General features: G+C 49.0%; 2 protein-coding genes and 1 pseudogene across 2 annotated transcripts; 2 read left to right on the top strand and 1 right to left on the bottom strand.

Moving 5' to 3' along the window:
* Positions 1-15,095: 15,095 nt before the first annotated feature.
* Positions 15,096-16,263, bottom strand: LOC124690211 (isopentenyl phosphate kinase-like). Its single transcript, XM_047223627.1, has 4 exons — positions 16,194-16,263; positions 15,841-16,083; positions 15,309-15,406; positions 15,096-15,254 (listed from the first exon to the last, which is right to left on the bottom strand). Exons 1-4 carry the CDS (start codon positions 16,261-16,263, stop codon positions 15,096-15,098), a joined length of 570 nt encoding a protein of 189 aa, XP_047079583.1.
* Positions 16,264-17,295: 1,032 nt separating this feature from the next.
* On the top strand, positions 17,296-20,988 carry LOC124690210 (annotated as a pseudogene).
* Positions 20,989-24,527: 3,539 nt separating this feature from the next.
* LOC124687437 (FT-interacting protein 3-like) lies at positions 24,528-26,867 on the top strand. The gene has a single exon (XM_047221222.1). It carries the CDS (start codon positions 24,528-24,530, stop codon positions 26,865-26,867), a length of 2,340 nt encoding a protein of 779 aa, XP_047077178.1.
* Positions 26,868-27,170: the final 303 nt, after the last annotated feature.

The raw sequence follows: 27,170 nt of genomic DNA, 5'->3' as shown, positions 1-27,170 counted from the left end.
AGGTATCCCCAGGGAACTCGCTGAGCACGCCCTAAATGTTGACCCGACAGCCAAACCAGCGCAGCAATCAATGCGACGATTTTCTGAACCAAAGAGAAGAGCAATTGGCGAAGAAGTTAATCGGCTCCGCAAGGCAGGATTTATTCGGGAGCTTAAGGAATCTGAGTGGGTGGCCAATCCCGTCATGGTGCCAAAGAAGGACACAACCACCCTCCGCATGTGCATCGATTACACCAGCCTTAACAAGCATTGCCCGAAAGATCATTCCCCACTGCCTCGAATAGACCAGATAGTCGACTCCACGGCCTGGTGCGACCGTCTCTCTTTCCTCGATGCATACTCCGGGTACAATCAGATTAAGCTGAAGAAGGAAGACCAGGAGCTAACCGCGTTCATCACCCCCGCACGGCGTTTCTCGTTACAACGTCATGACCTTCGGGTTGAAAAATGCAGGAGCTACTTACCAACGCTGCATGCAAGCTTGCCTTGCGGAGCAGCATTGGGAGAAATATTGAAGTTTACATCGATGACATCGTGGTGAAAACGAAGCACGCAACCACACTCATCGATGACTTACGGGAAACCTTCGACAATCTGGACAGATACAAAATCAAGTTGAATCCCAAAAAATGCTTCTTCGGAGTGTCGGGAGGACAAGTACTTGGGTACTTCATATCAGCCAGAGGAATCGAAGCCAATCCCTCAAAGATCAAAGCTATTCTTGATATGGAGCCGCCAAAGAATCTGCACCAAGTGCAGCAGTTGGCGAGCCGGCTAGCAAGCACTCGAGCAGGTTCATTGCAAAGCTAGGGGAGAAAGCCTTGCCCTTCTACAACCTGATGAAAAAGTCGGAAAAATTCGAGTGGACAAAGGAGGCACAGGAATCCTTCGACAACTTGAAGAAAATCTTATCGACCTCCCCAATGCTCGTGACTCCGCGCGAGAAGGAGACGTTGCTCATGTACATAGCTGCAACAACACAAGTCTTCAGCAGCGTTTTAGTCGTCGAACGAGAGGAAGCAGGGAGAGTTCATGGTGTGCAGAGGCCCGTTTATTACCTCAGCGAAGTGCTCACTCCTGCAAGGCGTAGGTATCCCCATCACCGAAGTCGGCGTATGCGAGATGGCGGTCGGCTCGCAAGTTGCAGCACTACTTCACGGAGCACCCGATTAAAGTTGTAAGCGAAGCACCCTTGAAGAGCATAATGACCAATCCGGAAGCCACGGGTCGAGTATCCCAATGGGCTATCGAACTAGCGCCACATGACATAACTTACGTTAATCGAACGGCGATAAAATCCCAAATCCTCCCGCATTTCGTGGCGATTGGATCCAATCACGTACGCCGGCGATGCTCGACATGTCGTGGTCATGGATAATGTACTTTGATGGGTCAAAACGGAGTACAAGTGCAGGGAGCAGGAGTGGTGCCGATATCACCGCAGGGAGATAAGATGAAGTATATACTCGCGTATGAATTTCTCTCTGCCGACAAACAACGAAGCAGAATACGAAGTGTTGTTGCACGGAATGAAAATGGCAAAGGCGTGTGGTGCTACTCGTCTGGAGATCTACGGAGACTCAAACTTGGTGGTGCAGCAGTCGATGAACCTATGCGACGCAGTCAGCGACAACATGATCGCCTACCAGCGGCCGTATCGAATATGGAAGCTAAATTCGAAGGATGCGAGCTCAAACATATCGGGCAGAGCCGCAATGAGGAAGCCGACACTTTGGCAAACATCGGGTCCACATGCTCCCCCATCCCAGACGGAGTGTTTTACGAAGTGATCACTCAACGATCGATAAAAGAAAAGACGTCGGCACCTCCAAAATCATCGGCTGATGAATTAGAGGCAAGCTCACAGCAAACTCCTTCGGCTGAAGAATCTCCAACTCCTCCTACCGAACAAGTCCTCCTCCTCGAGCCATTATGGACCAAACCGTTCCTAGCGTATCTGACAAAGCAAGAGCTGCCAGAGGACTCTGTGGAAGCTAGGCGACATTATTACGGCTGAAATGCTACTGAAATAATATCGAAATGCTGCCAAAATATTCATGTTAGCTTATTATTGATAAATGCAAGTGAAATATTGCTGAAATGGTACTCAAATTTTATGGGCATGGATATCCATAGATATCCAGGTATCCATCGGATTTGGATTTGGGGCAACATCCATGCCCATGGATACTTTCGTGGGCGGGGCAGAGCGAGGCTGATGGATTTGGGCATGGATCTGGTTTTCCTATATCCGTCCAAACCCGCTCCATTGCCATCCTTATCCTCCAACATCGCGATACAAGATGATGTCGATCTCCTTGACGAAGCACGAGATATCGCCTTGGCAAGAACAACGGTGTACCAGCAAGCGCTGAGAAACTACCACAGTCGACGAATACGCAGTCGAAGTTTCAATGTTGGGGATATGGTACTACGGCTGAAGCAAAAAGACCCTTGAAGCTAGAATCTCCATGGGAAGGACCATACATCATCACCGAAGTGATACTGGGAGGAGCCTATCGGCTCAAAAATCCAGCTTCAGTGGAAAGACGTCGAGAATCCGTGGAACATCGCGCAATTGCGACGGTTCTATTCATAGGACACGATTGTTTTGTCAGCGGCCTATAAGGTTGCTTTTACATTATGAATAAAGATCTAATCAGATTTTCTACCTTTTTTCTTGCTTCAGGCTTTGTCATCCGAACATAACGTTTGGAGCCCCTACCATCGGCTATAACTCCCATCGGGAGCGCTGGCCCAAAAGAAATATGCTTACACAGTGTCATTAATTAAAATACTCTCAGCGAGAGCTAAGATTAATGACACACAAAAACAACCAATCCAAGCCTCGAAAAATACGCGAGTGCTGAAGTTGATGGTTACATTATCACAAGATAAGGCTCAAACCGGTGCACCGCGTGACGAAGCCAAGCTCTCAAATAAATTACATATCGACTTCGCAATAACATTGCATAAAACTCAACGAAGTCGTCGAGAAAGCAGGTTGAACTGATCACTCAGCCGCACTCGACAATAAAATATCAATCAAACTAACATAGCGTGCAGCGTACGCAGTAAACAATCTTATGCAGATACAAGGTTATTACATTTATAATTGGGTTCCCCGGTCCCAGTGAGCCTTCAGTTCCTTTTCAAGGCATGATTCCATCCGAGAAACGACGGTGTAAGCAGGACCTCTAGCAACATCATAGTACTGGCCTAAATCTCTTTCAGTATTTGCTACGGTTTTCAAGTCTAGAGATGGATGACACGCCGATATTGAAGCAAAGGCAAGCTCAGCACCAGCTAGAAGCTCTTTCCGCACCAGCTGTCGAATCCTCTCAGGAGACTTAAATCGGGTGAACAAGCCAGACAAGGTTTCGGGTGCTTGGTCCAGAGGAAACAAGGTGTTCCAAACCATCGTAAGATGAGCATGGTACTTATCAAAATAGTAATGCGCCTTCATCACCCGGTACTTAAACTTCGCCATGACGACAACCTTCGGACGATGCAGCCATAAACCATGTGCTGGATGCGCAACATCGGTCATCGCCTCAACCTCTTCATGAATCTTCTTGTCCTCTTCAGCCGCATCCGAAGCTACGACTGGAAAAGGAATGAATGTCAGATAAAAGAACATTCAAGCTATGCCAGAAATCAGAAGATAGGCTAATACTTACAGCCCAAGCTTTCGGTAGCAACATGAAGACCATCGAGAGCGTATTGTTCGACAACAACCGCTATCTCTCCCTTTTTCTTCACCAAAGCAGCCATCGCACGAAGAGAAGTGATGTCTTTATTTAGACAAGACACCTGATCACGTAAGCGACGAACAAGGCCTGGCTCGTCATTACTCGAAGGGTTCGGAAAGAGCTCGGCACGGGAAGAAGATGAAGGAATCATAAAGTATGACCATCGGTTCAGATCAAGCATTAATATAAAAACTCCCATCGGGAGCATTGAACACACATCATCATACAGGCAAAAGGATGTTTAAACTGGCAACAGAGCCAAATTTTACGAGTTACGGATGATCTTATGTACAACAAGTCAAATAACAGTTCAAGGATTCGCCGACGATGAACCAGGAGCAGACTCGAGAACAGTGCTCGACTTGTGCTTCATCCACCAGCCTTCGAAGTCGGTTGGCGCAAGTTATTGCCGATCTCTTGAAAGGCTCAAGATCGACCAAATGGTTTTCATCATCAACCGGCAGTGCCTTAGAAAACTCCTCCAATTCCGACCTCATCCCATGGCCCATAAGCAACTGAAAAGCAAGAACCGCTCCAATCAAGCGGCTGCGGAGTTTTAGTACCTCCACGGGCTCGGAAGGATCAACAAGGAAAGCTTCCACCATCTCGTCGAGAGTCTTGTCCAGCTTCATCTTTGGGAAGATCATCGAGTATAGCTTCGACAGTGCTCCCTTGGTCTTTTGCAGTAGTCTAAGGACCTGGATATTAGACTCGCCGGCAAGTGACAAAGCATCGGCCGTGGAGTCCTCCCGAAGCTGATGGCATCGGCTGACAGTTATATTGGCGGCCTCTGAAAGAGAGACGTATCAGTAATCAATGAAGAAACATCAAGAAAGAAGCGGAATATCATGAGGATTTTTACCCAATAAATTCTTGACGGATTCACGGAGGACACCTTCCTTCTCATCGATTGCAGCCGCCGCTGCACGCCTGGCATCCTGGTCATCCTTCATCTGACGCTTCAGCCTCTTCACTTCGTCCTTCAACAAGGCGTTCTCATTCTTGACATCGGTAGTAAGCCTGTTGGCCTCAACCACCTGATCAGCCGAAGATTTGACGGCCTTCCGAAGTTGGGAGTTTTCGGCCTCAAGACGAGTGAATTGTTCAGCAAAATCCACCACATCGTCGACTGTAGCGTAAATCGGCTGCAGCCAGAAAAAATCAAGAGGAGTCAGACGATAGAAACTCGGCAAAGCCAGATAGACTAAGTACTCACATGATTACGGCCAGCCGACGGGGTGGGAGCATCATCAGGAGGAGTAACTCTCGATACTGGGACCTTCTCCACACCCGTTCGTGAAGGAGGTGTTGACTTGGCAGGAGAAGGATTTGGTTCCTTAGCCGATGCTGCTCTCTTAGAGGCTAGCTTGGCCCTCTTCACGAGAGGAACATCGTCATCATCAGAGCTACTTAAATACAAGGTACGCTTAGCATGCAGGATGACAGAAATAAATTAAAAAGAAAAAGAGTATAGATGCTCACAGTGTCCGGATCATCTTCGTCCACGAAGAAACTTGTTGAACTCTTCTTAGCAGGAGGAGGCGAAGCAGCCTTCATCGGCATCATTATCTCCTCCTCTAGGACTTGATTCAGCCGATGTGATAAGGTCATCGTGTACTCGCTTACGACGCCCGCTTCCCGAGGAAGGCGTCATCTTCGGCAGCCTTCCTCCTCTTGGACATCGCTGTCCTCAAGAACGTGCTGAACGTCCCTGCTACCTCGGAATCATCGTCGTCATCCTCCAGCACCACGCCGCTCTCGGTGAGGGAGGATAACATTGGGCAACAAGTGGGAGCCCGTAGAAGGAGAGAAACTTGTAAGGCACATGACAGAAAAGAAATAATAACGTAAAACGAGGAGCGGTAAGGTTACCTCGGACGGGAGGTGTTTGAAATCATAAGGAGGACGGGCCGATGTCAAGACAATGGTGTCCTTCGTACTAAGGCATGTTAGGCGACGAACTTCGTCTCGAAGCTCATCCGCCGATAGGTCGGCAGAGTTGATCCTTGACTTGTCGCTTTTGCCGCATAAAGCCACAACTGGTGAGGCCGGGACATCAGCGGCTGCACTCGACATTGTAGGAACACTGAACTACTTCAGTGCCGCACATCGTCGTGCCTCCTGTATTCTTCAAAGTGACTATCTGCTCAAATAGTTCATCGGTTGTCGCCTTTTCTTCGGGAGAAAGGACGTTTTGCCAAGACTTCTTCTTGAGAGCTACCAAGACGTCATCAAAAAGAGGGAGATTCGAACGCCGCCCAGGAACGATGGGATCTCGCAGGTAGAACCACTTGTTGCGCCAGCCTTGGACGGATTCCTTCATCGGATAGTCGAAGTAGTCGACCTCCTTCCTGACGACGAAGCCGACGCCACCGACAACGGGGGGCCATTACTGTCGTTGTGACGCTTCACATAGAAGATCTTCCTCCAAAGGCCCCAGTGAGGCTCAATGCCGAGGAAGGCCTCGCAGACGGTAATAAAAATGGAAAGGTGGAGAATGGAATTTGGGGTCAGCTGCCAGAGCTGAATCCCATAGAAGAAAAGGAGGGAGCGAAGAAACTCGTGGGCCAGAAGAGAGAGGCCACGAAACAGGAAAGCAGCGAACATGACAGTGAAGCCCTTCGGGGCTTTGGGCGAGAAACCGAACTCCGGGAGACGAATGTCATCCTCGGATGCGGAGATGAAGCCGAGAGCGCGAAGTCCGCCGATGTCGCGGTTGGAAATGGCGGAGGCGCTCCAATCGCGGCTAACTTTGCCCGCCTCCGAGGTACCGCCGCTCTTTTTCTTGCCCATGGTGAACGGAGCTTCTGGTGAAGAGGCAGAGGAACAGGGAGGCTTGAGGGAGAAGATGAGCAAGAACGGGGTAAAAGATAAAAAGAGAAGAGGCCCCCTATTTATCCTGTAAGAATTCGTGTTCAGTCGTGGCCATAACTCCACAAAGCATCGTGGGGGGTGGAGCGGATCTGACTGTACACGTGGCGCTTGAAGAAGGAGTGGAACCGGCGGCCCATTATTCCCACGTCGTGCAAAAATCGAGGAGACGCCTCGATCGCCACGCGTGCATTGGTCAAGCCCTAAAAACTGCCCGCGCAGAGCTAGGGTGGGCCCGTCAGGTCAAGTCCTGTCAATCGGCCCACAGCAGTTACACGTCAACAGTGACGTCATAAAAGAAACTCTTGAAGAATTTGAAGGAAAAATGAAAAGTTATCGGATGAAGGACTTGAGTCTACGCCCGGCTGCAGACATCCGCACCTAGACTCGGGGGCTACTCCCATCGGGAGCGCTGACGCGCACCCGATAAAATGAAGACTCGACAGAATGAACAGTCGAAGGAAGAAGGTTTGAGTCTGCACTCGGTTACAAGCGCTTGCGCCCAGACTCGGGGGGCTACTCCCATCGGGAGCGCGGCGTGCACCCGATAAAAGTTTTTTGCACTCCAGGATCATGCCCGGGGACTTGATTCTGTGTAGGGTAACGTTGTTTTGCCATCGGCAGCTAACCAAACAACAGCTTGGGCACGTTACTCATTATCCTTTGCATAAAGAAAATATATCGGATGACCTATGAAGATCTGTGGAAAACATCGGCGAGAGGAGAATATTCGAGTGGTACAACTTGAGTCTACGCACGGACCGCGAGCATCCGTACCTAGACTCGGGGCTACTCCCATCGGGAGCGCCGACGCGCACCCGATAAAATGAAGACAGAGCAGATTCAAGATGAATAAGGACAATGAAGGAGAAGAACATCAGAGAAGACATGCTTTAGTCTCTACCCGAACTATCTTCGGCTAGACACTCGGGGCTACCGACGTGGGCACTACCCTTCGGGTAACCCACATTACCCTATCCTCGTATTGACTAATTGGAGGCCCATGAAGACACCTGAAGGCGAGATGGGCCACCAGTGACGACGCACCGAAGGTTCCTTGACGGGCAAGACAAGGAAGCGATCGAACAAGGAAAGATCGGATCTAAAACTACCGTAAACCTAGTCGTACTCGGTGAGACCTCTTGAGACCTAGCCTCCTATATAAAGGCCGGAGAGGGGCCGCCGAGGGACACGATCAATCTTAGCAATCTTAGCCAACAAAAGCTCGAGCTAGGGCATCTTAGCAATAGCCATCTCGACGAGATCTCAGCCGAACTATTCGGCACCCCATTGTAACCCATTATCATCATAATCAAGAACAGACAAGCAGGACGTAAGGGTTTTACCTCATCGAGGGCCCCGAACCTGGGTAAATCGCTCTCCCCGCTTGTCTGTGAACCGATGTCTCGTGTCAGCTTGCAGGATTTCATCAACCCTAAGCCCCTATCGGAGGGCATTGGCGAGGAGTACCCTCGACAACCGCAGCCTATCGGCTGTACGGCGTCTGCGCCTCTCCCTCTGGCCGAACGATTGCATGGGTTTATATAGGCAGGGGCAGGCGTGTGGATGAAATCAGTTGGCTTAAACCGCGTGATCCTTTATTTTTTTGAACACAAGGTGGGGTCAGAGACCCCAGAGGAGCAATTCATAGAAACATCCGTGGCAGGTACATTTTACAGCGAAGTCCTATGTCATCTCTTGCCCTAATAAACCTATAATTTGAAATAAGGACCTCGTACTTTACAGAAAGCACCCTGAAATTATATGAGAAAAATCAATCGAGGACAGTGCCTCTGCCACCCTTCGCCGGCGAACTCCAAGCGTCACTGCCGAGCTCAAGGAGCTGCATGCTCGAATACTCCATGCCGGCGAGAAGATTCCGCCACTGGCAACCACCAGAATGCCGGGGACGCACCACTTGGTCCTCTGGAGGCGTCGAGCTCCAGCAGATGAATCGGACGGCCTCCGATCTGGAGGTTGAAGAAGGGCCACCATGCTGGCCGAGGATCACGGCGACGAGCTCGGTCGCCATGTGTTGCGCTCGAAGAAGATCATTTGCTCCAGGATGCCTCTCCGGCGATCTGCCAAGAACGGCGTCACCAGGAGCCTCATCTTCGATTCCACCTCCATGGTGGCGAAGAAGAAGAGGATCCAGGCTAGATCCGTCCAGATCGTGGGAGAAGCCGTCGAGCTTTATTGAAGGGGGTGAGGAAGCTCCGCCGCCCTCTGCCTCCGGCTCCTTCCATCGGAGCGCCACAGAGAGCAAACCCGCCACCATCAGCCACCGGGAGCAGCTCGAGCTCCGCCGTGGCCTAGCCCCCAAGGGCATAGCGCCATACTCCACAGGGGTAAACCGAGAAAAACTACCAGATCTACACCTACACCTAAGCCTAGCTACTCCGGCGCCTACCCATGACCATCTCCGGCCGGCTAATCCGGCGGAGGAGGCCCTGGAGCGGCCCGGCCGCAGACGGTGGACTCTCAAACCCTGTAGCAGCTCCGCGTGATCCTTTACTATCTTCGTTGGTGCAAAACGTCACCCATGATGTCAGCTGTTTAGCAACCGACGGTAGACGTGAAGGAGACCTGTGCAGGATCCATGCCATATGGGTCCTTCGTACTTTGTACGTATGACTCCAGGTATATGTGTTGCATAGAGCTAGCTTTAGTTACTTGATTAAATGAATATCCAGCTAATTAATCATCCGGCCATTAGCTGGTTAAGACCATTTGAGCTAGTGTCGCATCCCCTGAATGCAGACATGTAGCTGATCGATGTGGTGCTCAAGAACTTGACTAGGTAGCTAGCTCATTTGCATTTTAAATCTTTGTAATACCACATTACTTGAACTGTCTATCAAACTTGTAATCTGTTTGCACAAATGAGTCCAATATCATATATATATATATATATACTCTTTCATAAATATTTTGCCTCTCATGGGACCCACACGTCATAGGCAAACACTATTATATTACGAGGGAGCCTGGCCAATGCATGCACGTTTCATTGATCGACCAAGGTGCTGCCCAAAACATGACTAGCTAGCTAGTACCAAGTTTCAAATGTTTGGAAGATCATATTATTTGACATATTCACCAAAATTGTGAATTTTCTGGTACAAAAATCCATCAAACAATGTTGCGATAAAAATTGCACTAACAGCCCGGTCAGTTACATCATGGTGAAAATTCAACCAACATCTCATGGGAACTGCGCCGCACTAAATTTAACTACATCCAGTTATCTATCATCGACTTACATTCTGCGAACAGAAAAGAGATCAAATGAACTGCACCGCACTAAATTTAACTACATCCATGTGAACTGAGCCGCACTAAATTTAACTAGATCTAGTTGTCTATCATTGACTTCATTCTGCAAACAGAAAAAGTAACCGCTCGTCGCTAGGCCCTACTATTTTGCTATGAGCTACCGGTGAAGTCTGAAATTGCATAACCATCAGTCAACGCACCAGCAACAAGTCATCCCGGCAGCCATCTCTCCAGGTCCTGCGACAAGTCATCCCGGCAGCCATCTCTCCAGGTCATGTAGCACCACCAGGTCACCACGATGCCAATGGACACTTCGCCGCCGCCGCGCTGTCTGACAACAACCGTCTGCTAGTGAATATCCATGGTGAAGGCTGATAGATCATGTAATAAGGTTGGACGTTGAGAGTTTAGTGGTGGTGTGTTACTAAGTAGAGTCCATACCTGCGCGTCGAGACCGGCTTGGGTGTAATCCAAATTCAGTTTCTTAATTAATACATAACCACTTTTCAAAAAGAAAGAAAAAGAAAAGAAACACGCAGAAACTAACTCTCCACTAGATGTGTGTTCCCTGTCAAGCTTATATGCCGCAAATGGCTGAGTAGGTCAATTGCAAGTCAATGCTTTTTAAGTCCGAGAGAAAATCTAAAGCAAAGTAAAGAGAATAGAAATTATCCAGCACACCTCCTATTTTTAGACTGATGCAAGTTATGGGATTTTCAAAACCAATAGGTGAAAAATCTAAATTGCAGCCAGGACAGGACTGGTTGACATACAGGTGGTTCTAGACTCCGAGCGGTGTACGAGCGCCGGCGTCGTCGATTAGTTTGATCAGGCTGGCGGCGCTGCTCCGTGGACTTCGGCTTCCACCACGAGCACGTCGGCAAACCGAGGAACTGAGGGAGACGTCGGTCGCCGGGGCCTCGACCTCCCCGTCTCGCGATTTTGGTCACTCCAGATGCTTCTTTCCTTTCTCTTTTTTGGGCAAACCATGCGCCGCCCCCGTTTTGTTACTACATTGGCTTGGGCCTTTGAAATTGTTGTCAATGTACTTGACCAGATCCAAGCTCTCTTTCTCCTGTTTGTTATGCTCCAGAGAAGGCACCTGTCAAGACAATGAAAGTACATAAGTGTGGATGAATATTAGAGAGATAATGGACTGCATCCTGAAACAATGTAGCATATTGTACACGTGAGACAGAATTGAGATGAACCACACCTTGTTCCTCGAGTAAACCTTCTCCTTGTACCAAACCGGAAAGTCTGCCAGATCGACCTCAACTATCTTGATCTTATACTCCAAACCCTGGACAAGAAAGCATGTACCAAACAGAAACAGTCAATTTGGCTGCAAAAAATCATTCAGTTTTTCTCAAAAGTATGAATGACATAATTCATTGTAGTTCATGGCAATCCAGACATGTAAGCTATTTTTGACTCTTATGTGTAAAAACAACAAGAAAAGCAAAATAAAAAGTGGGATACAACCATACCGGCGAACATAATGATATGAAATGTAACACACAAATTAACATCTAATGATCGGAAAACCACATGTACAACACTACCACCTATCATCGTCTATGTTACAACTAGTGTTCACTGGATACATGGGCTGAGAAGTTCCATTCTAGTATGACATGGGGCCTAAATATTGGCTCACCCTAAGCTCCCCAGGTAATCTATTTAGTGGGAAAAATATACTAGGTTACATCTACAAAGCACATACAAACACAAAATGTACAGAGAAACACCTGTTCATCATCGGCAGAAATCTCTCCTAGCATGAATCGAAAAAAAACCACACAAATCTACTAGATCAAAAAGTTTTCAGTTAGATCGAAGATTAGCTTACCGTGGATGTAGCCGGAGACGCGGCTGATTTAGCAGGAGGCGTGGGGATGTAGCCGGACAACGCGGGGAATTAGCTGTCGGCGCGAGAAGGTAGCTGGAAATCGGCCGCTGCCACGGTGAACCGGCCGCCGCCGGCACGAGGTAGCTGCGGACGCCGCCGCGAGGAAGCAACCTCTGCCACGATGTAGCAGCCGGCACGAGGAAGCAGCCGCCGGCATGAGGAAGCGGACCCCGGCGAGAGGAAACAACCGGCGCCGACGAATCTCTCCCCCGGTGCTGTGAATCGCCGGCGAGATCGAGCGAATCGACTAAAAGAGGAAACAGCTCGTCCATAGGTAACAACTGGATAGGCTTCTGCGCGCTGGGGCCAAGAGAGTGAAACGCCCAGCTCGCGTCGGGTCGTCCGATCGCGATCGCGCGGCCACAAAACGTGACCTCGGTGTAACCCTTGAACAAGGTCGACTGAGTAATAGAAATTGCGTAACAGAACCCGCTAGTCCCATTCTCCCCCATTCTCCTCGCACTCAGCCGCCGCTCCTCTCTTCCCCAAATCCCCAATCGACAGCGCCCTGCTCGACCCCAAATAAACCACCAGCGGCGGGCGGCAGACGTCGGCGGTCCGTGCACCTCCGGCCGTCCCTTCCCGTGGGTCACAGCTACTCCTCCCGTTCTCCTCCTCAAGATCTAAGGCAAGTCGCAAGTGACGGCCAGACAACGACGGCGACCGGCGAATCCACGAAGACGGTGACGGTTGAGAGTAGGAGCACGTACAGGCGAGGCTTGTAGCAGTCGGGGACCATCTGCATCCACGGATCCATCAAGGTAATAGGAAATTTCTACTCCTTTTTTCATGTATTATGAGCGATCCTGCATACTGCATACAACACATCGACCAAATCACACTTGCTAGTTGCAGCGACTCAAATGATGGATACAGATCCGTATTCTACTGGGACTAGACAAGCTCACGTAGGAATTTGTGCAAGTGGGAGGTCAGCAGTTTAGGATAAAACAAATATGAAAGTAGTCTGTCTGTACATTGTACATCTATTTGTTCCAATAACTTATTATGTAGTTATGTGCTCCTTGATTTGTTAGAGTTCATCACTGATTGGCTGCAGCAGAAAACAGTCTGTTCAGATAATTGTTGTGTAATTTGTGGTACTGTGTGGTAGGAATGGCATCAAGTTCAAGTGAGTCTGTTGAGCAGGAAAATGTCCCATCTCCAGTTCGTTTGAAGAGAAAGCCCACATATATGGTGTGGAATGAGTTCAATAGGGTTATTCTTGCTACTGGAGAATTGAAGGCTGAATGTGTATGGTGTCACGTGCTGTTTGGAGGAGAATTTAGAAATGGGACATACTGAATCATGAATACTATTCAAAGAAGGTGCAGGGAATATTGAAGACAAAGAAGATGCAGGATCAAAACAGGTTACTTGAATAGGATTGTGCATCACAGCATTTTGTTAATCACAACACTAGATTTTTGTAAAATGTTGAAGGTCTACAGGAATTTCGGAGTTATGGTAACTTCAACATGTTGCTCCAGTCCTTCGGTAATCGGTAGTGCTTTGTCCGAGACTGGAAACTGCAACCCCAAGTCCCAATAGGATGGTGATTTGTATGTTTTATAACAAAAGGTTAAACAAGCAACGATGGAATAGATTCTAAAAAAATGTAGTCCATTAAACCATTAGAAGGCATGGAATGGAATATAAGCATTCTTGTACATTACATATGACACTTACATATACATGTACAGCATCAGACAGCAAAGTTCCTGAAGTTATTTTTTTTCTATTAAAAATAAGGAAGAAAACAAAATCTCAAGACATATCAGCCACACATATGCATCAAGAAAACCGTTATCAAACATGAAGATTACCTTAGAGGCAAGGCAATCTTGTTTTGATGATCAGAAACGGCTAGCCCCACATACTTACTGCCAACATCGAGCCCAAGCAGCCGGCCCTGCTTCTTTGACCCACCCTCAAGTACTTTCCGGAACAACTCCTCCGCTTTGAGCAGCCTCATTGTATGCCTCCTCTGCTTTCAACTGCGAGCACAGAAAGGCAGGATGATGATGGTACATCACAAACATGTGCAAAAGCACTCTTAATTTTTCTATATTCATCCCAAATTTCAGAAAATCAAAGAGTTCAGATGGATTCACATCACAGTGTTACCCCCACCGAGTTCACGGAGGATGGATTAGTGGGGAAACCGATCTAGATTAATGATTCTATGCAGTGTCAAAACGAAAACCTGAACATGGTCAGAACTCAGAAGACATCGCATAAAAAACTTCTGTCAAATGGAACTCGAGTGCAGCCTCAACCAAGATTATGGATAGTTGGTACTACAGCATGCTAGAAGATATATGGACTTGTAACGGCGGAATAACACATATGGTAGGCCTACTAGTTACTAATTTCCCCCTTTGGCACTGTTATCTTTTCATTAAACTACTAATCCAGTGTACTAGTCTAATCATATTCTGAAATTACCACTCTGCCGTCGTCTCTTTTCTTCAGGTCTCGGCAGACAGAGACGTCGCTCGTTCTCTACTCTTTCTGCTCGTCCTGCCCGTGACCCCTAGCCGCAGGAGCCGCTGCATCTCGCCTCCGTCGGCCCAGGGAGGCAGTTACGAACTGCGCAGCGCCGGCGAGCTAGCCTAGCTCGTCAATGTTCGGCGTCGCACTAGACCGTGTGCCAGGGAAAACGTAGGAGGGGAGATAGTGGAGTTGGGGCGCGTGTGCTCACCCGATTCGCTCGGCAGCAGCGGGCAACAGCCGGTCGGAGCAGAGATCGGTGGTGGCCGACGGAGCTGAGGCCCGACGGCGACCAGCAGAGCAGAGGTCCGCGCTAATCTGGAGCGACCCAACCTGGAGGAGACGCCGCCGGTGGAGAATGCGCGCCGCGCCGGGGCGCCAGGGAAGCAAAGAGGAGCGAGCTGCCAGGGTGCGGCGGCCGGGGGTTTGCAGCTCGTCGGAAGAAAATTTGGAGCTGCAAGCAGGCCTATGTGCTGGGCTGGGCTGGGCCAGCAATATACTTAGGGGCTCAGATATCAAGCACTGGAGACCACACTGAACTGGTGCTCAGATTGACAGATTCGGAGATTCCCAGGTCCTCCCTCCTCTTCAGCCATCGGTGGTCGGAGACTGCACGACGACGAGCAGAGAAGCTCCCATGGCGGAGGCAGCAACAGAGCAGCGGAGCCCCGACAAGCCGCGCCCCGTCCGCTGTATCATGAAGCTAGGTGCTCGCCCCAGTCGTATCTTTCTTGCGCTGTTGCGCATTTCTCTATAGCTGTGTATTTCCCCTGCAGCCGGTGCTGATCGATTCAGAGCATGTAATCTGCCGACGCAGGTGGAGCGGCCATCACGAACAAGGGGGAGCTGCAGAGCATCGACGAGGGGAGCCTGCGGTCGACGTGCGCGCAGCTGCGGCAGGCCATGTCCGGGTCCGGCGCCGCCACCCCGGAGAAGGTCATGGGGATGGACTGGAGCAGGAGGCCCGGCGATTATTAGAAGTAGAATTTAGAAATGGGACATACTGAAATTCTCGTAGCCACAAAGCCAGCCTTCACCAGGGGTGTATGCAACCCTCCCTTATGAACTCCAGATCTACTTGCTTGGAAGTGACCAAAAGAACCTGAAGCATTAAATTCAGGTAGCAGATTATTACAATCTCGACATCATTGAACAACACAATTACAAACTCAAACTCTAGCGGTCCAATTATAGGTACTGGTATTACAGGCAACATGATATTAACCAATCTCCCTTGTTAGTGTTTTCGCAAAAAAAAAAACTCCCTTGTTGTTTAGCACTGTCCCTTAGGAAGGACCCAGAGACTATCAATCAGACGAGCCAACTTAAATTGAAATCCACAAAAACGTCGAAAAACAATGTGCTGAACCTGCTCGCTAACTGGGAGGAATTTCACGGGCACTTGGCAGTTAGCAATCATGTTCATCTGGATTCTACACGACTACACCACAAACCACCCAGACAAGCTCATCATCAGCAAGCCAAAGACAGAGAACCACAACCCAGAGGCAACAACAGATTCCGAGCTATACATACCGGCATCATGGACGACGATGAAGTTGGTGTCGATCCCCAGCCCCGCCATATCCCTGAACCCCTCCGTGTCCACGGCTGGGTCGGCCGGATCGTCGGGCCTCCTGCTCCAGTCCATCCCCATGACCTTCTCCGGGGTGGCGTCGCCGGACCCGGACATGGCCTGCCGCAGCTGCGCGCACGCCGACCGCAGGCTCCCCTCGTCGATGCTCTGCAGCTCCCCCTTGTTCGTGATGGCCGCTCCGCCTGCGTCGGCAGATTTCATGCTCTGAATCGATCAGCACCGGCTGCAGGGGAAATACACAGCTATAGAGAAGTGCGCAACAGCGCAAGAAAGATACGACTGGGGCGAGCACCTAGCTTCACGATACAGCGGACGGGGCGCGGCTTGTCGGGGCTCCGCTGCTTTGTTGCTGCCTCCGCCATGGGAGCTTCTCTGCTCGTCGTCGCGCAGTCTCCGACCACCGATGGCTGAAGAGGAGGGAGGACCTGGGAATCTTCGAATCTGTCAATCTGAGCACCAGTTCAGTGTGGTCTCCAGTGCTTGATATCTCGAGCCCCTAAGTATATTGCTGGCCCAACCCGGCCCAAGACATAGGCACCGCTGCGGCTCCAAATTTTCTTCCGACGAGCTGCAAACCCCCGGCCGCCGCACCCTGGCAGCTCGCTCCTCTTTGCTTCCCCGGCGCCCCGGCGCGGCGCGCATTCTCCACCGGCGGTGTCTCCTCCAGGTTGGGTCGCTCCAGATTAGCGCGGACCTCTGCTCTGCTGGTTGCCGTCGGGCCTCAGCTCCGCCGGCCGCCACCGATCTCTGCTCCGACCGGCTGTTGCCCGCTGCTGCCGAGCGAATCGGGTGAGCACACGCGCCCCAACTCCACTATCTCCCCTCCTACGTTTTCCCTGGCACACGGTCCAGTGCGACGCCGAACATTAACGAGCTAGGCTAGCTCGCCGGCGCTGCGCTGTTCGTAACTTCCTCCCTGGGCCGACGGAGGCGAGATGCAGCGGCTCCTGCGGCTAGGGGTCACGGGCAGGACGAGCAGAAAGAGTAGAGAACGAGCGACGTCTCTGTCTGCCGAGACCTGAAGAAAAGAGACGACGGCAGAGTGGTAATTTTAGAATATGATTAGACTAGTACACTGGATTAGTAGCTTAATGAAAAGATAACAGTGCCAAAGGGGGAAATTAGTAACTAGTAGGCCTACCATATATGTTATTCCGCCCTTACAAGTACATATATCTTCTAGCATGCTGTAGTACCAACTGTCCATAATCTTGGCTGAGGCTGCACTCGAGTTCTATTTCACAGAAGTTTCTTATGCGATGTCTTCTGAGTTCTGACCATGTTCGTTTTGACACTGCATAGAAGCATTAATCTAGATCGCTTTCCCCACTAATCCATCCTCCGTGAACTCGGTGGGGGTAACACTGTGATGTGAATCCATCTGAACTCTTTGATTTTCTGAAATTTGGGATGAATATAGAAAAATTAAGAGTGCTTTTGCACATGTCTGTGATGTACCATCATCATCCTGCCTTTCTGTGCTCGCAGTTGAAAGCAGAGGAGGCATACAATGAGGCTGCTCAAAACGGAGGAGTTGTTCCGGAAAGTACTTGAGGGTGGGTCAAAGAAGCAGGGCCGGCTGCTTGGGCTCGATGTTGGCAGTAAGTATGTGGGGCTAGCCGTTTCTGATCCCCAAAACAAGATTGCCTTGCCTCTAAGGTAATCTTCATGTTTGATAACGGTTTTCTTGATGCATATGTGTGGCTGATATGTCTTGAGATTTTGCTTTCTTCCTTATTTTTAATAGAAAAAAAAAGTAACTTCAGTATGTCCATGCAATTTATACGGAACTTTGCTGTCTGATGTTGTACATGTATATGTAAGTGTCATATGTAATGTACAAGAATGCTTATATTCCATTCCATGCCGTCTAATGGTTTAATGGACTACATTTTTTACAATCTGTTCCATCGTTGCTTGTTTAACCTTTTGTTATAAAACATACAAATCACCATCCTATTGGGACTTGGGGTTGCAGTTTCCAGTCTCGGACAAAGCACTACCGATTACCGAAGGACTGGAGCAACATGTTGAAGTTGCCATAACTCCACTTTATAGGAAATTCCTGTAGACCTTCAACATTTTACAAAAATCTAGTGTTGTGATTAACAAAATGCTGTGATGCACAATCCTATTCAAGTAACCTGTTTTGATCCTGCATCTTCTTTGCTTTCAATATTCCCTGCACCTTCTTTGAATAGTATTCATGATTCAGGAGTTTAGAGTTTTTGGTCAAGAGTAACTTCATTTATACCCAGTCAGGTTGGACTAGGGAAGTCCAATTTTCTTTTGATGAGCTCTGCTAGGCTACATGTCTTTCTAACTATCTGAGCACTTGAGCAGTGGAGTTCAAACTTCCTGCAGTGTTAATGCACTCATTGCGTCTATTGTTAGTATAAATAATGCAGTCAAGTCTGTTGAGGCATTAAATAACTATTATCTGAGACCGTCTTGTAGAGAGGTAGGGGAGGTGCTCTTGCTCTGGGAGGCAAGGTGAAGACTTATTCTTCTATTTTATTGCATCCTTATCTGAGGGTACATGATAGTTTTATATAATATGGTGCACTTCATCCACAAGCCGGAACTAGACTTCAACCAGAATCCTACTATTTCTCGATTCTTCCTAATTTAAAGATGAACTACTCAGAGATCATCAGGATCCACTCCCTAGCTTGGTCTGTGTGGGCCATGTGCTGTTCAAATAACTCCTGACTATGATTCTCAGTTTCTTGGATATGGATTGTCATCTTAAATTTGAAATAACCTGCTTCCTCTATTGTAGTCAATACTTTTATCTTGAGAAAAAATATTATGATAGTTTTGTAGTTTATATTTTTTATGATCTGGTGATGAGATAGATGATGTGATTGCATTGGCTTAATAAAGTAAACTTACATATTGGAACTAATATGCACATTGACTGCATCTTGCAGTGTGTTGGGTAGGACAAAGACAAACATCGACTTGATGGCAGATGATTTCAAAACACTGGTATGTTCATGTGCCTGTTCACATCTAAAACTTACTCATCAACATGAATTCAAGTATTCAACATGCAATGTCAGTTTATTCTATATCGAACGCTTTGCACCCCCGCGAACATTTATAAAATTTCATTGATTGAGTTTGATTTTGCATTCTGAAAAGCACACTTTGCTTCTAGTCAGTGGTAAAAAAGGGAAATTTGTTCTTATTTGCATTAAGTCAGGGTTTCATGTCTTGTCTGTATTGGCTTATTTCCCATCTTGCTTACCTTCCCAAGATATTTAAGGGCAGCATTGATGATTGACCTTGGACAAATCAAAAAGATTTAGCAATATAAACGTCACCATTTATGGAAGTTGGATTTTTCTTTCCATATGCAACTGTGCAGAACAAGATAGTCACCTCTGAGTATTGCTATACTGTAATGGCGCAATCATTGGCCGCACTTCGTAAAATTTAACCAATGCTGGTACTAACTTGAATTTCCATATCCTCCTGGATGGGTATTCACAACTCCTAACTTGAGATTTGTGTGTAGAATGGAGCTGAATCAGGCTTGGTTGAAGCTAATTTACAGATATGAGCCATACATAGTCTAAATAGGACTAGTAGAATCTTGTAGCCAAAAAAAGAGCATAGATTTAACATTTATTTTGGATGTTAAAGATAAAGCCATCACGTGGGCATAGCATGCACACATAATATTAAGTTAAATTAGCAAATAGCTGTAGTTTTCTTTTGTTACTTTTTCCTTCCGTATTTCATTTGGTTTTACTATTCTTTAATGAGTGACCAGTTGTGTTCTTTAGGAAACATTGAATACCATAATTTATTTTGTGAACCTGCAGCATATTATGCATATTTAACTCATGTTAGGCTCTGTTTGGCATGCGGGTGGCATTTTAAGTTAGTTTTTGCTATTTTCATACATGAAATAATTGCTAACCACTATTTTAAAATCATAATAAAACTATCTTACTAGATGCAGTAAAGATTCCTATAACTAAGTAGATTTTGAATCACAATGTGACAGAACACATGAAAGAGTCAAAGAGAAACTAGCCCTTGGCTGAACTGAGGTAGTAGTTTTTTTGACGAGTTACAAACTTAGTAATTTCTCAAATCTCAATCATTACTTGTGTTCAGCTGTTCCATATGTTGTAGTTTTCTTGATTTCTGACCTCTTTTCAACTGTTGATTGTGCACATTGAAATTGCAATGCCATTTTCTTTTTTGTGAATAGGTTAAGAAGTACTCCCTCGAAGGGCTTATTGTGGGTTATCCATTCAACTTACAGGGACAATCTTCTCCAGATGTAAAATGTCCTTCTGCTAGTATAGTTCACCGCCTGTTTGACCTTTATTTATGTTCTTTAATGTCTTCTTTTCTGTAAAGCAGGCAATACAAGTAAGCCTTCTTGTTGGAGAACTTTCTAAAACTGGGAAACTTGATAATTTGGGCTACACATATTGGGATGAAAATTTTACCTCAAAGGTGACAACTCTCTTTTCCTCTGTGCACATTTTTATTGAAGCAGGAGAAGGGGTGGAGTGCAGTACCCACTGGTTACATTGTAGTTTTATAAGACTGCTATAGGTTGTTTTGTGGGAAAATAATGGCATGTCTGTTTCCGAATGAGTTGATGGTGAAGTTTTCTGACCGATCTTGATGTTTTTGCAGTGTGTGGAAGCCCTTCTAAATCCTCTGAAACTAAGTACTCCGGTAGAGACCAAAACCATGACAGATAAGTTTGCTGCAGTTTGCATACTCCAGGTACATACACCAAGTACCAGGCTGACATCATATTCCAGTCAGTTGGTTCATGCTTTCAGTTGAGATAATCATCATGGTAAATCTGTAGGTCCAGCTGAATATCTGCGTTAGTGACATTGTGAATTAATGTTCTTTGTGGACAGGGCTATCTAGATAACATGAACAGAGCTATGAGATCCACAGACGATTGTAAAGAGTAAGGTGACACCTGAGCTCCATGTACACTAAACCAAGAAATATCATTGGGTCAGCTTCTGGTAAGCTTTCATGTCTGATTTTGATAGAACCTTTTTGTTGTTGTTATCATGTCTGTAGCTTACATAGTTTGATGAGCTTATTTTACTTCTGAAATGTTCTCCAGCCTAGCGGTCAGGTCTCCCTTTAAAGCATGGATGTGAAACCAGTTCCTCATGTCGGTACATTGATATGCAGTTCTTCGGGGCGTGAAGGAAACTCTGAGCTGGTGCGTTGTTAGGCTTGTACAGCTGACATATTTCTACTGACAGTTCATCATCTGGCAAAAGAAGCTTTCCTGCTTAGCCGCTGAAGGCAAATTTGTTAGTAGATGATACTAAACTATTTGAGACTGTTCTTCCTTCCTTTCTTTCTTTCAACCTCTGTTTGCTTATGATAGTTTTGGCATTAGCATAGTTGTGATAATGCCTGCATGCCATAAAGCTACACGAGAGGTGCGAGACGCATTGCCTAGACTAATATCGTCCTTTCCATAAATTAAGCATGCAAATGCATTGTTAGCAGCCTGGGTAATTAACCCCCTTCCTGCAACTTTCGGTTTGTTTGTCGAACCAAGAATGATCAGGTGAGCTGTTGGGAGATGATGTTTCCCTTTCTCCAAAAGGGACAAACCAGTTTTCATGCCTCAGAACACATATTCATCATGATGCTGATAATTCAATTTTGTCTCGGTACGCTGCGTGTGCTCACTGAGATTTCCCTGCACGCAGGCATTGATGCATATATTCGTGTCTTATTCCGCTCCTTTTTGGATTGTGTGCGCAACGGATTGATCTTTGGATTACGTACGGAATTTTGTGATAAAAATCTTCGTTGCCTGCACACAACAGATCTCAAATCCGATCCTACTAAGTTAGGCTCACGAAGAATTTTGTGACGATGGGCAACTTGACTAACCTCGTCTATCCAAGTCACGGCTCTACAGAATATAAGCAAAGGGAGAAAAATGGAGCCACTTGTCGAGCTACAAACTCTCGTGGATATGCTAAAAATCTATTCTACTCCGTACATTTCTACACAACAAGTCTAGAAGCAGTAGTAGTATATTTTCCTTGTACTTCTTCCTTTTCCTCGCTGCCCCTGCCAGCTGCTCCATGCGAAGTCAACACAGTTGACACTTGACAGCGTCGAGCAGAAGAGATTTCACAGGCAAGGAAAGACAGGTCAGGAACACATGAAATCAGCCGTCGACCGTACTGTTATACTGTCTACAATAATTTGATTCCATCAGGCTGCGTGACGTTTCGACGATCTCGCAGCCGCTGGTGGTCGCCGAGCCGGCCGGCGGTTTTGGACCGAATGCATGCACTAGCTACTTGGGCGCTCGTCCATTTGTTTATCTTTCTGGCGATTTCTTGACCAGATGATCCGTCAGCATTCCACGAATTCTTGGTGTTGATTTTGCTCATCCAACTGTTGAGTTTGACTAAGGCCACCAATATGGCTAATCTGCTTAGAAAGGATATACTAAGGGATTGCCGCTAGTACTAATCTTGCAGTATTGCCTTGAAGAGTAAGTACCTAACTTCTCTTAATATTTTTTCGCAAAAGAAAAAATTTCTCTTAATATTTATGTTCCATATAAGTTGTCGCTGATTTGGATGTAACGCCACAAAAATTAGCAGCAACTAATATGGAACAGAGTTTGTGTGTAGATACATCCCAATCAAAAACAACCAATATAGAACAGAGTGTATGTCTAGATACATCTAAATCAGCGACAATTTATATGGAGCGGAGGGAGTACCCTTTATGAAGTAGGTACATTTCATTGTCCATTATCATCATCTTTATTTTTGGTGCCTCTGATACAGATAGTCTAGCAGCCCATGCAAGAGCATCGTTTTTTTTTTGAAATGGGTGCAAGAGCATGATCATTATCTTCATGCTGGATGAGGTCAAGCGACACTATCTAAATGTTGTTCGCCGCTTTCACTAGGTTGATGGATTGTTTAAACATTTATGGAACTCTCAAATTCCTCAGTAGATTAAAATTTGACTGTGCTTGAACTGGTACAATGCTATTGCCACTAAATATATCATGATCAAAATTAATAGTCCAGGCTCCTTTTCGCAGTAATTTCTCAGATTTTGCCGGCAAGCAGAAACGTGCAAAACTTGGAGGTGGCGGTAGTTGCTTGGTAATCTGGAAGATACATAATAGAGTTTGTCCCAAAGGGAAGTTGATCGAATCCCCTACTGAAATAATCTGTTATGTTTGTGTTTTTTTCCCAACAACCATCATCAATTCATCATGGTCCGACCTTCTGCCAATTCATTCTATAGATCAACATTAATTATAAGCCATATTTTGAAACTGAGGTTCCATCTTCTTTCAGCCATATATGGCACAACAACATTGTGCTCGTTGCAAGTAACGAAGAGATCTGTGCCCATCTTCTGTTGCCATTTACCCATCATCATCGTTCTTCTAAGTACAGTTGTCTCAACCAAAACAAACATTATGCTCATTCCTTAAAAACACATTATGCTCATTGCAAACAATGAAGAGATATGGGCCCATCTTCTGTTACCGTTTCCCATCATCATCGTTCTTCCACTGTGATAGAATTTTCTCAGGTGCAGTACATGAGTAGATCAATGTCAATGTGACAGTGATGAGTACGTCACGTTCGATGGGCACTTTGCTCGCCGTGACCGGTCTCGATCCACAGCATGCAAACTTGGGTTTGTCCACAGGAACATGTCCCTCGATCAATCGTGAGATAGCGAGACTCGTCCCATCGGTGAGCAGTAACATCACACGCTCGCATTACATACAAGATTACAGACGACACGACAGCTCGATCGATCGGGCCGTGAGACAAGCTAATCAGGCCACACACGCCATGGCTAGTGCATGTGTTGCCCCGCTAGCTGTTTGCTGCTAGGTTGTGGATATTTGTCGTCCCGTAGCCCGTAGGCGTGTCCCTTGGTCGTGTGGCTACGGAGCCGTGCTATACGTCCCTGCGCTCGTCCACCTGCTGCTGCTGCCCAGTTCCATTCATGGCTAGCCGTCGATCAGCTCGTGAGACTGCAGCGAACAGATGAACTTCAAAGTCAGAACCGGACGGCGCGACGCGGTAGGATCGATCTCGGGCCACCGTCCACCGACTAATTAAGGAGTGAGACTTGTCAGGATCGGGACGGAGGCTGATCGATCAATGAGACGAATGGAGATGCAGATATCATCAGTTGCGTCTATCCCAAGTTCCTAACTAATGTGCTCTGGGCAGGGCTTAACTGAACCAAGTTGGCAGGCATTACGCGCCAACGTGGTTGTTGATCAGCCGCATGATCGATGGTCAGCTGAAGTCATGCACCAAGATGCTACGCCTAATTCCTAATATTCCCCACTAGGGTACTCTGAACAACTAAACTCAGTAGATCACCCACCGCGTCGATCACCCGCCCAAAAGGGCATGCATGCGCTCACCGCGCGCGAACGACGTCACGGCCGGCCGTTTGGTGGCCAGATCGCGGAACGCACATAAGATGGAGCTAGCCGCCGAGATCCTCAGTCCTCACCGAGGCACTCGATCAGCATCGCTAGCTAGCTCTTCCGAGCCACGATCACCCGATCGAGGTAGGTGTCTTGGGTTTGCCCTTGGCCATGGCCGGCATCCTGCCGAGGTTTTTCGGCCCCTTCGGCGGCGGCGGGCTGCCGCCGTACGATGAGTTCGGGATCAAGGAGACGAGGCCCCGCCTCCCCGGCCGGCGGACGGCCGGGTACGACCTGGTGGAGAGGATGGAGTACCTGTACGTGCGCGTCGTGAAGGCGCGGGAGCTCCGGTGGGGCGCCGAGTTCGACCCGCTCGCCGAGGTGAAGCTCGGGAGCTACTCCTGCACGACGCGCCACATCGAGAAGACGGTGGGACCCGAGTGGAACGACGTGTTCGCCTTCTCCAGGGAGCGCATCCAGGCGTCGTTCCTGGAGGTGCACGTCCGCGGGCGGGGCTTCGCCGCCGACGAGTACGTCGGGCGCGCGCGCTTCGACCTGGGCGACGTGCCGGTGCGCGTGCCCCCCGACAGCGCGCTCGCGCCGCAGTGGCACCACGTCTTCGACAAGGGCGGGGAGCGCGCCGGGGAGGTGATGGTGGCGCTGTGGGTGGGCACGCAGGCCGACGAGTGCTTCCCGCTGGCCGTGCACGCGGACGCCGCCTTCGCCGTGGACGCCGACCTCGCCGCGCACATCCGGTGCAAGCAGTACGCGGTGCCCCGGCTGTGGTACGTGCGCGTGAACGTCATCGAGTGCCGCGACGTCGAGCTCGCGGACAAGGCCCGCGTCGGCGAGCTGTTCGTGCGGTCGCGCGTCTCGACGCAAGTGCTCAGGACCAAAACGTGCGTCTCCCGGCTGCCGTCCTACGGGTGGAACGAGGACCACCTGTTCGTCGCAGCTGAGCCGTTCGAGGACCACCTCATCATCTCCGTCGAGGATCGCGTCAAGGTCGATAAGGAGGAGGTCATCGGCCACGTCCACATTCCGTTCACCGACTTCGAACGCCGGTGGGACGCACGCCCAATTCGCCCAAGATGGTATAATTTGGTGCAACCAGAGGGAGCCACGAAAATCGAGAAGTTCTCCTCCAAGGTCTGCGTCCGGCTCTGCCTCGAAGGCGGATACAGGGTGCTGTCGGAGCCTATCCACTACCTGAGCGACGTGCGCCCGGCGGCGAGGGAGCTGTGGCACGGTCGGCCGCCCATCGGCCTCGTCGAGCTCGGCATCCACCACGCCTTCGGCCTCAGCGCCCTGCGTGAGCGCAACGGGCGAGGCTCCTGCGACGCCTACTGCGTGGCCAAGTACGGCAGCAAGTGGTTCCGCACGCACACGGTGATCGACAGCCTCGCACCGCGGTTCCACCAGCAGTGCTTCTGGGAGGTGCACGACCACTGCACCGTGCTCACCGTCGCCGTCTTCCACAACTGCCAGATCGGCGACAGCGGCGGGCTCGTGACCGGCGACCCCGTCAAGGACGTCCTCCTCGGCAAGGTGCGCATCCGGCTCTCGACGCTCGAGACCGGGCGCATCCACACGCACGCGTACCCGCTCATATCCCTCCACGGCGGCGGCATCAAGAAGATGGGGGAGCTCCACCTCGCGGTGCGCTTCTCGAGCACGTCGACGCTGGGCCTGCTCCAGACGTACGCGCGGCCGCACCTGCCGCCGATGCACTACCATTGCCCGTTGTCCGTGGTGCAGCAGGAGAGGCTGCGGCGGGAAGCGGTGGCGGTCATCGCGCACCGGCTGGGCCGGGCGGACCTGCCGCTGCGCCGGGAGTGCGTGGAGCACCTCTGCGAGGCGCACGGGCACCGGTGGAGCATGCGGCGCAGCAAGGCCCACTTCTTCCGCATCCTGTCCGCGCTCGCGCCGCTGTTCGCGGCGTTCAGCTGGTTCGTCGACGTCTGCCGCTGGAGGAACCCGGTGACGACGGTGGCGGTGCACATCATCTACGCCATGCTGGTGTGCTGCCCCAACCTCATCCTGCCCACCTTCTTCCTCTACAAGTTCTGCCTGGGCCTGTGGAACTACCGCCGCCGGCCGAGGCACCCGTGGCACGTGGACACCAAGGTGTCGCACGCCCACACGGCGCACCCGGACGAGCTCGACGAGGAGTTCGACGAGTTCCCGACGGCGCGGCCGCACGAGGTCGTGCGCATGCGGTACGACAGGCTGAGGAGCCTCGGGGCGCGGATACAGGAGATGGTCGGCGACGTCGCGGCGCACGTCGAGCGCGCGCGGTGCGTCATGACCTGGCGGGACCCCCGCGCCACCACCATGTACATGCTGCTCTGCTTGTGCGCCGCCGTCGTCACGTTCGTCGCGCCGTTCCAGGCGGTGGCGCTCTTGACGGGGTTCTACCTGATGCGGCACCCGAGCCTCCGGCAGCGGCTGCCCGACGTGCCATCCAACTTCTTCCGGCGCCTTCCCTGCAAGGTGGACTGCCTGCTTTAATCGGGGCAGGATTTCGATTTGGCAATGACACTGTTACTGTTTCCCCCCCTCAAAACTTTGTTTCCCTTTGCCACGTCTGCAATTGTAATGGTTAACAAAAGTGAACTATACTTTTTGACTTACTAAAGAAGGGTTAAAATAGCGTTATTTTTTCGCTAATAGCACTCTATAATATATTTGGAGAGTCTATGTTAAATTTTAGTGACTTTGCTTCGCTATAACATATTTGAAGAGTTTACGTTAAATTTTTAGTAACTTTGCTAGTAAGGCTATTTAGCATTGTATATCGCGCTACCACACTTT

The sequence above is a fragment of the Lolium rigidum genome, chromosome 2 (genome assembly GCF_022539505.1).
Source record: "Lolium rigidum isolate FL_2022 chromosome 2, APGP_CSIRO_Lrig_0.1, whole genome shotgun sequence".
NCBI classification, from domain to species: domain Eukaryota; kingdom Viridiplantae; phylum Streptophyta; class Magnoliopsida; order Poales; family Poaceae; genus Lolium; species Lolium rigidum.
The sequence above is the reverse complement of the archived record's forward strand: the minus strand, read 5'-3'. Positions and strand labels throughout refer to the sequence as shown.

Excerpts from the sequence above, each read along its gene's own strand:
- LOC124690211 (XM_047223627.1), bottom strand. The coding sequence starts at position 16,263 with ATGGCGGAGGCAGCAACAAAGCAGCGGAGCCCCGACAAGCCGCGCCCC. Across the intron at positions 16,084-16,193 it reads CCGCTGTATCGTGAAGCTAG|GCGGAGCGGCCATCACGAAC; the intron begins GTGCTCGCCCCA and ends CTGCCGACGCAG. Across the intron at positions 15,407-15,840 it reads CATCGTCGTCCATGATGCCG|GTTCTTTTGGTCACTTCCAA; the intron begins GTATGTATAGCT and ends TTAATGCTTCAG.
- LOC124687437 (XM_047221222.1), top strand. The coding sequence starts at position 24,528 with ATGGCCGGCATCCTGCCGAGGTTTTTCGGCCCCTTCGGCGGCGGCGGG.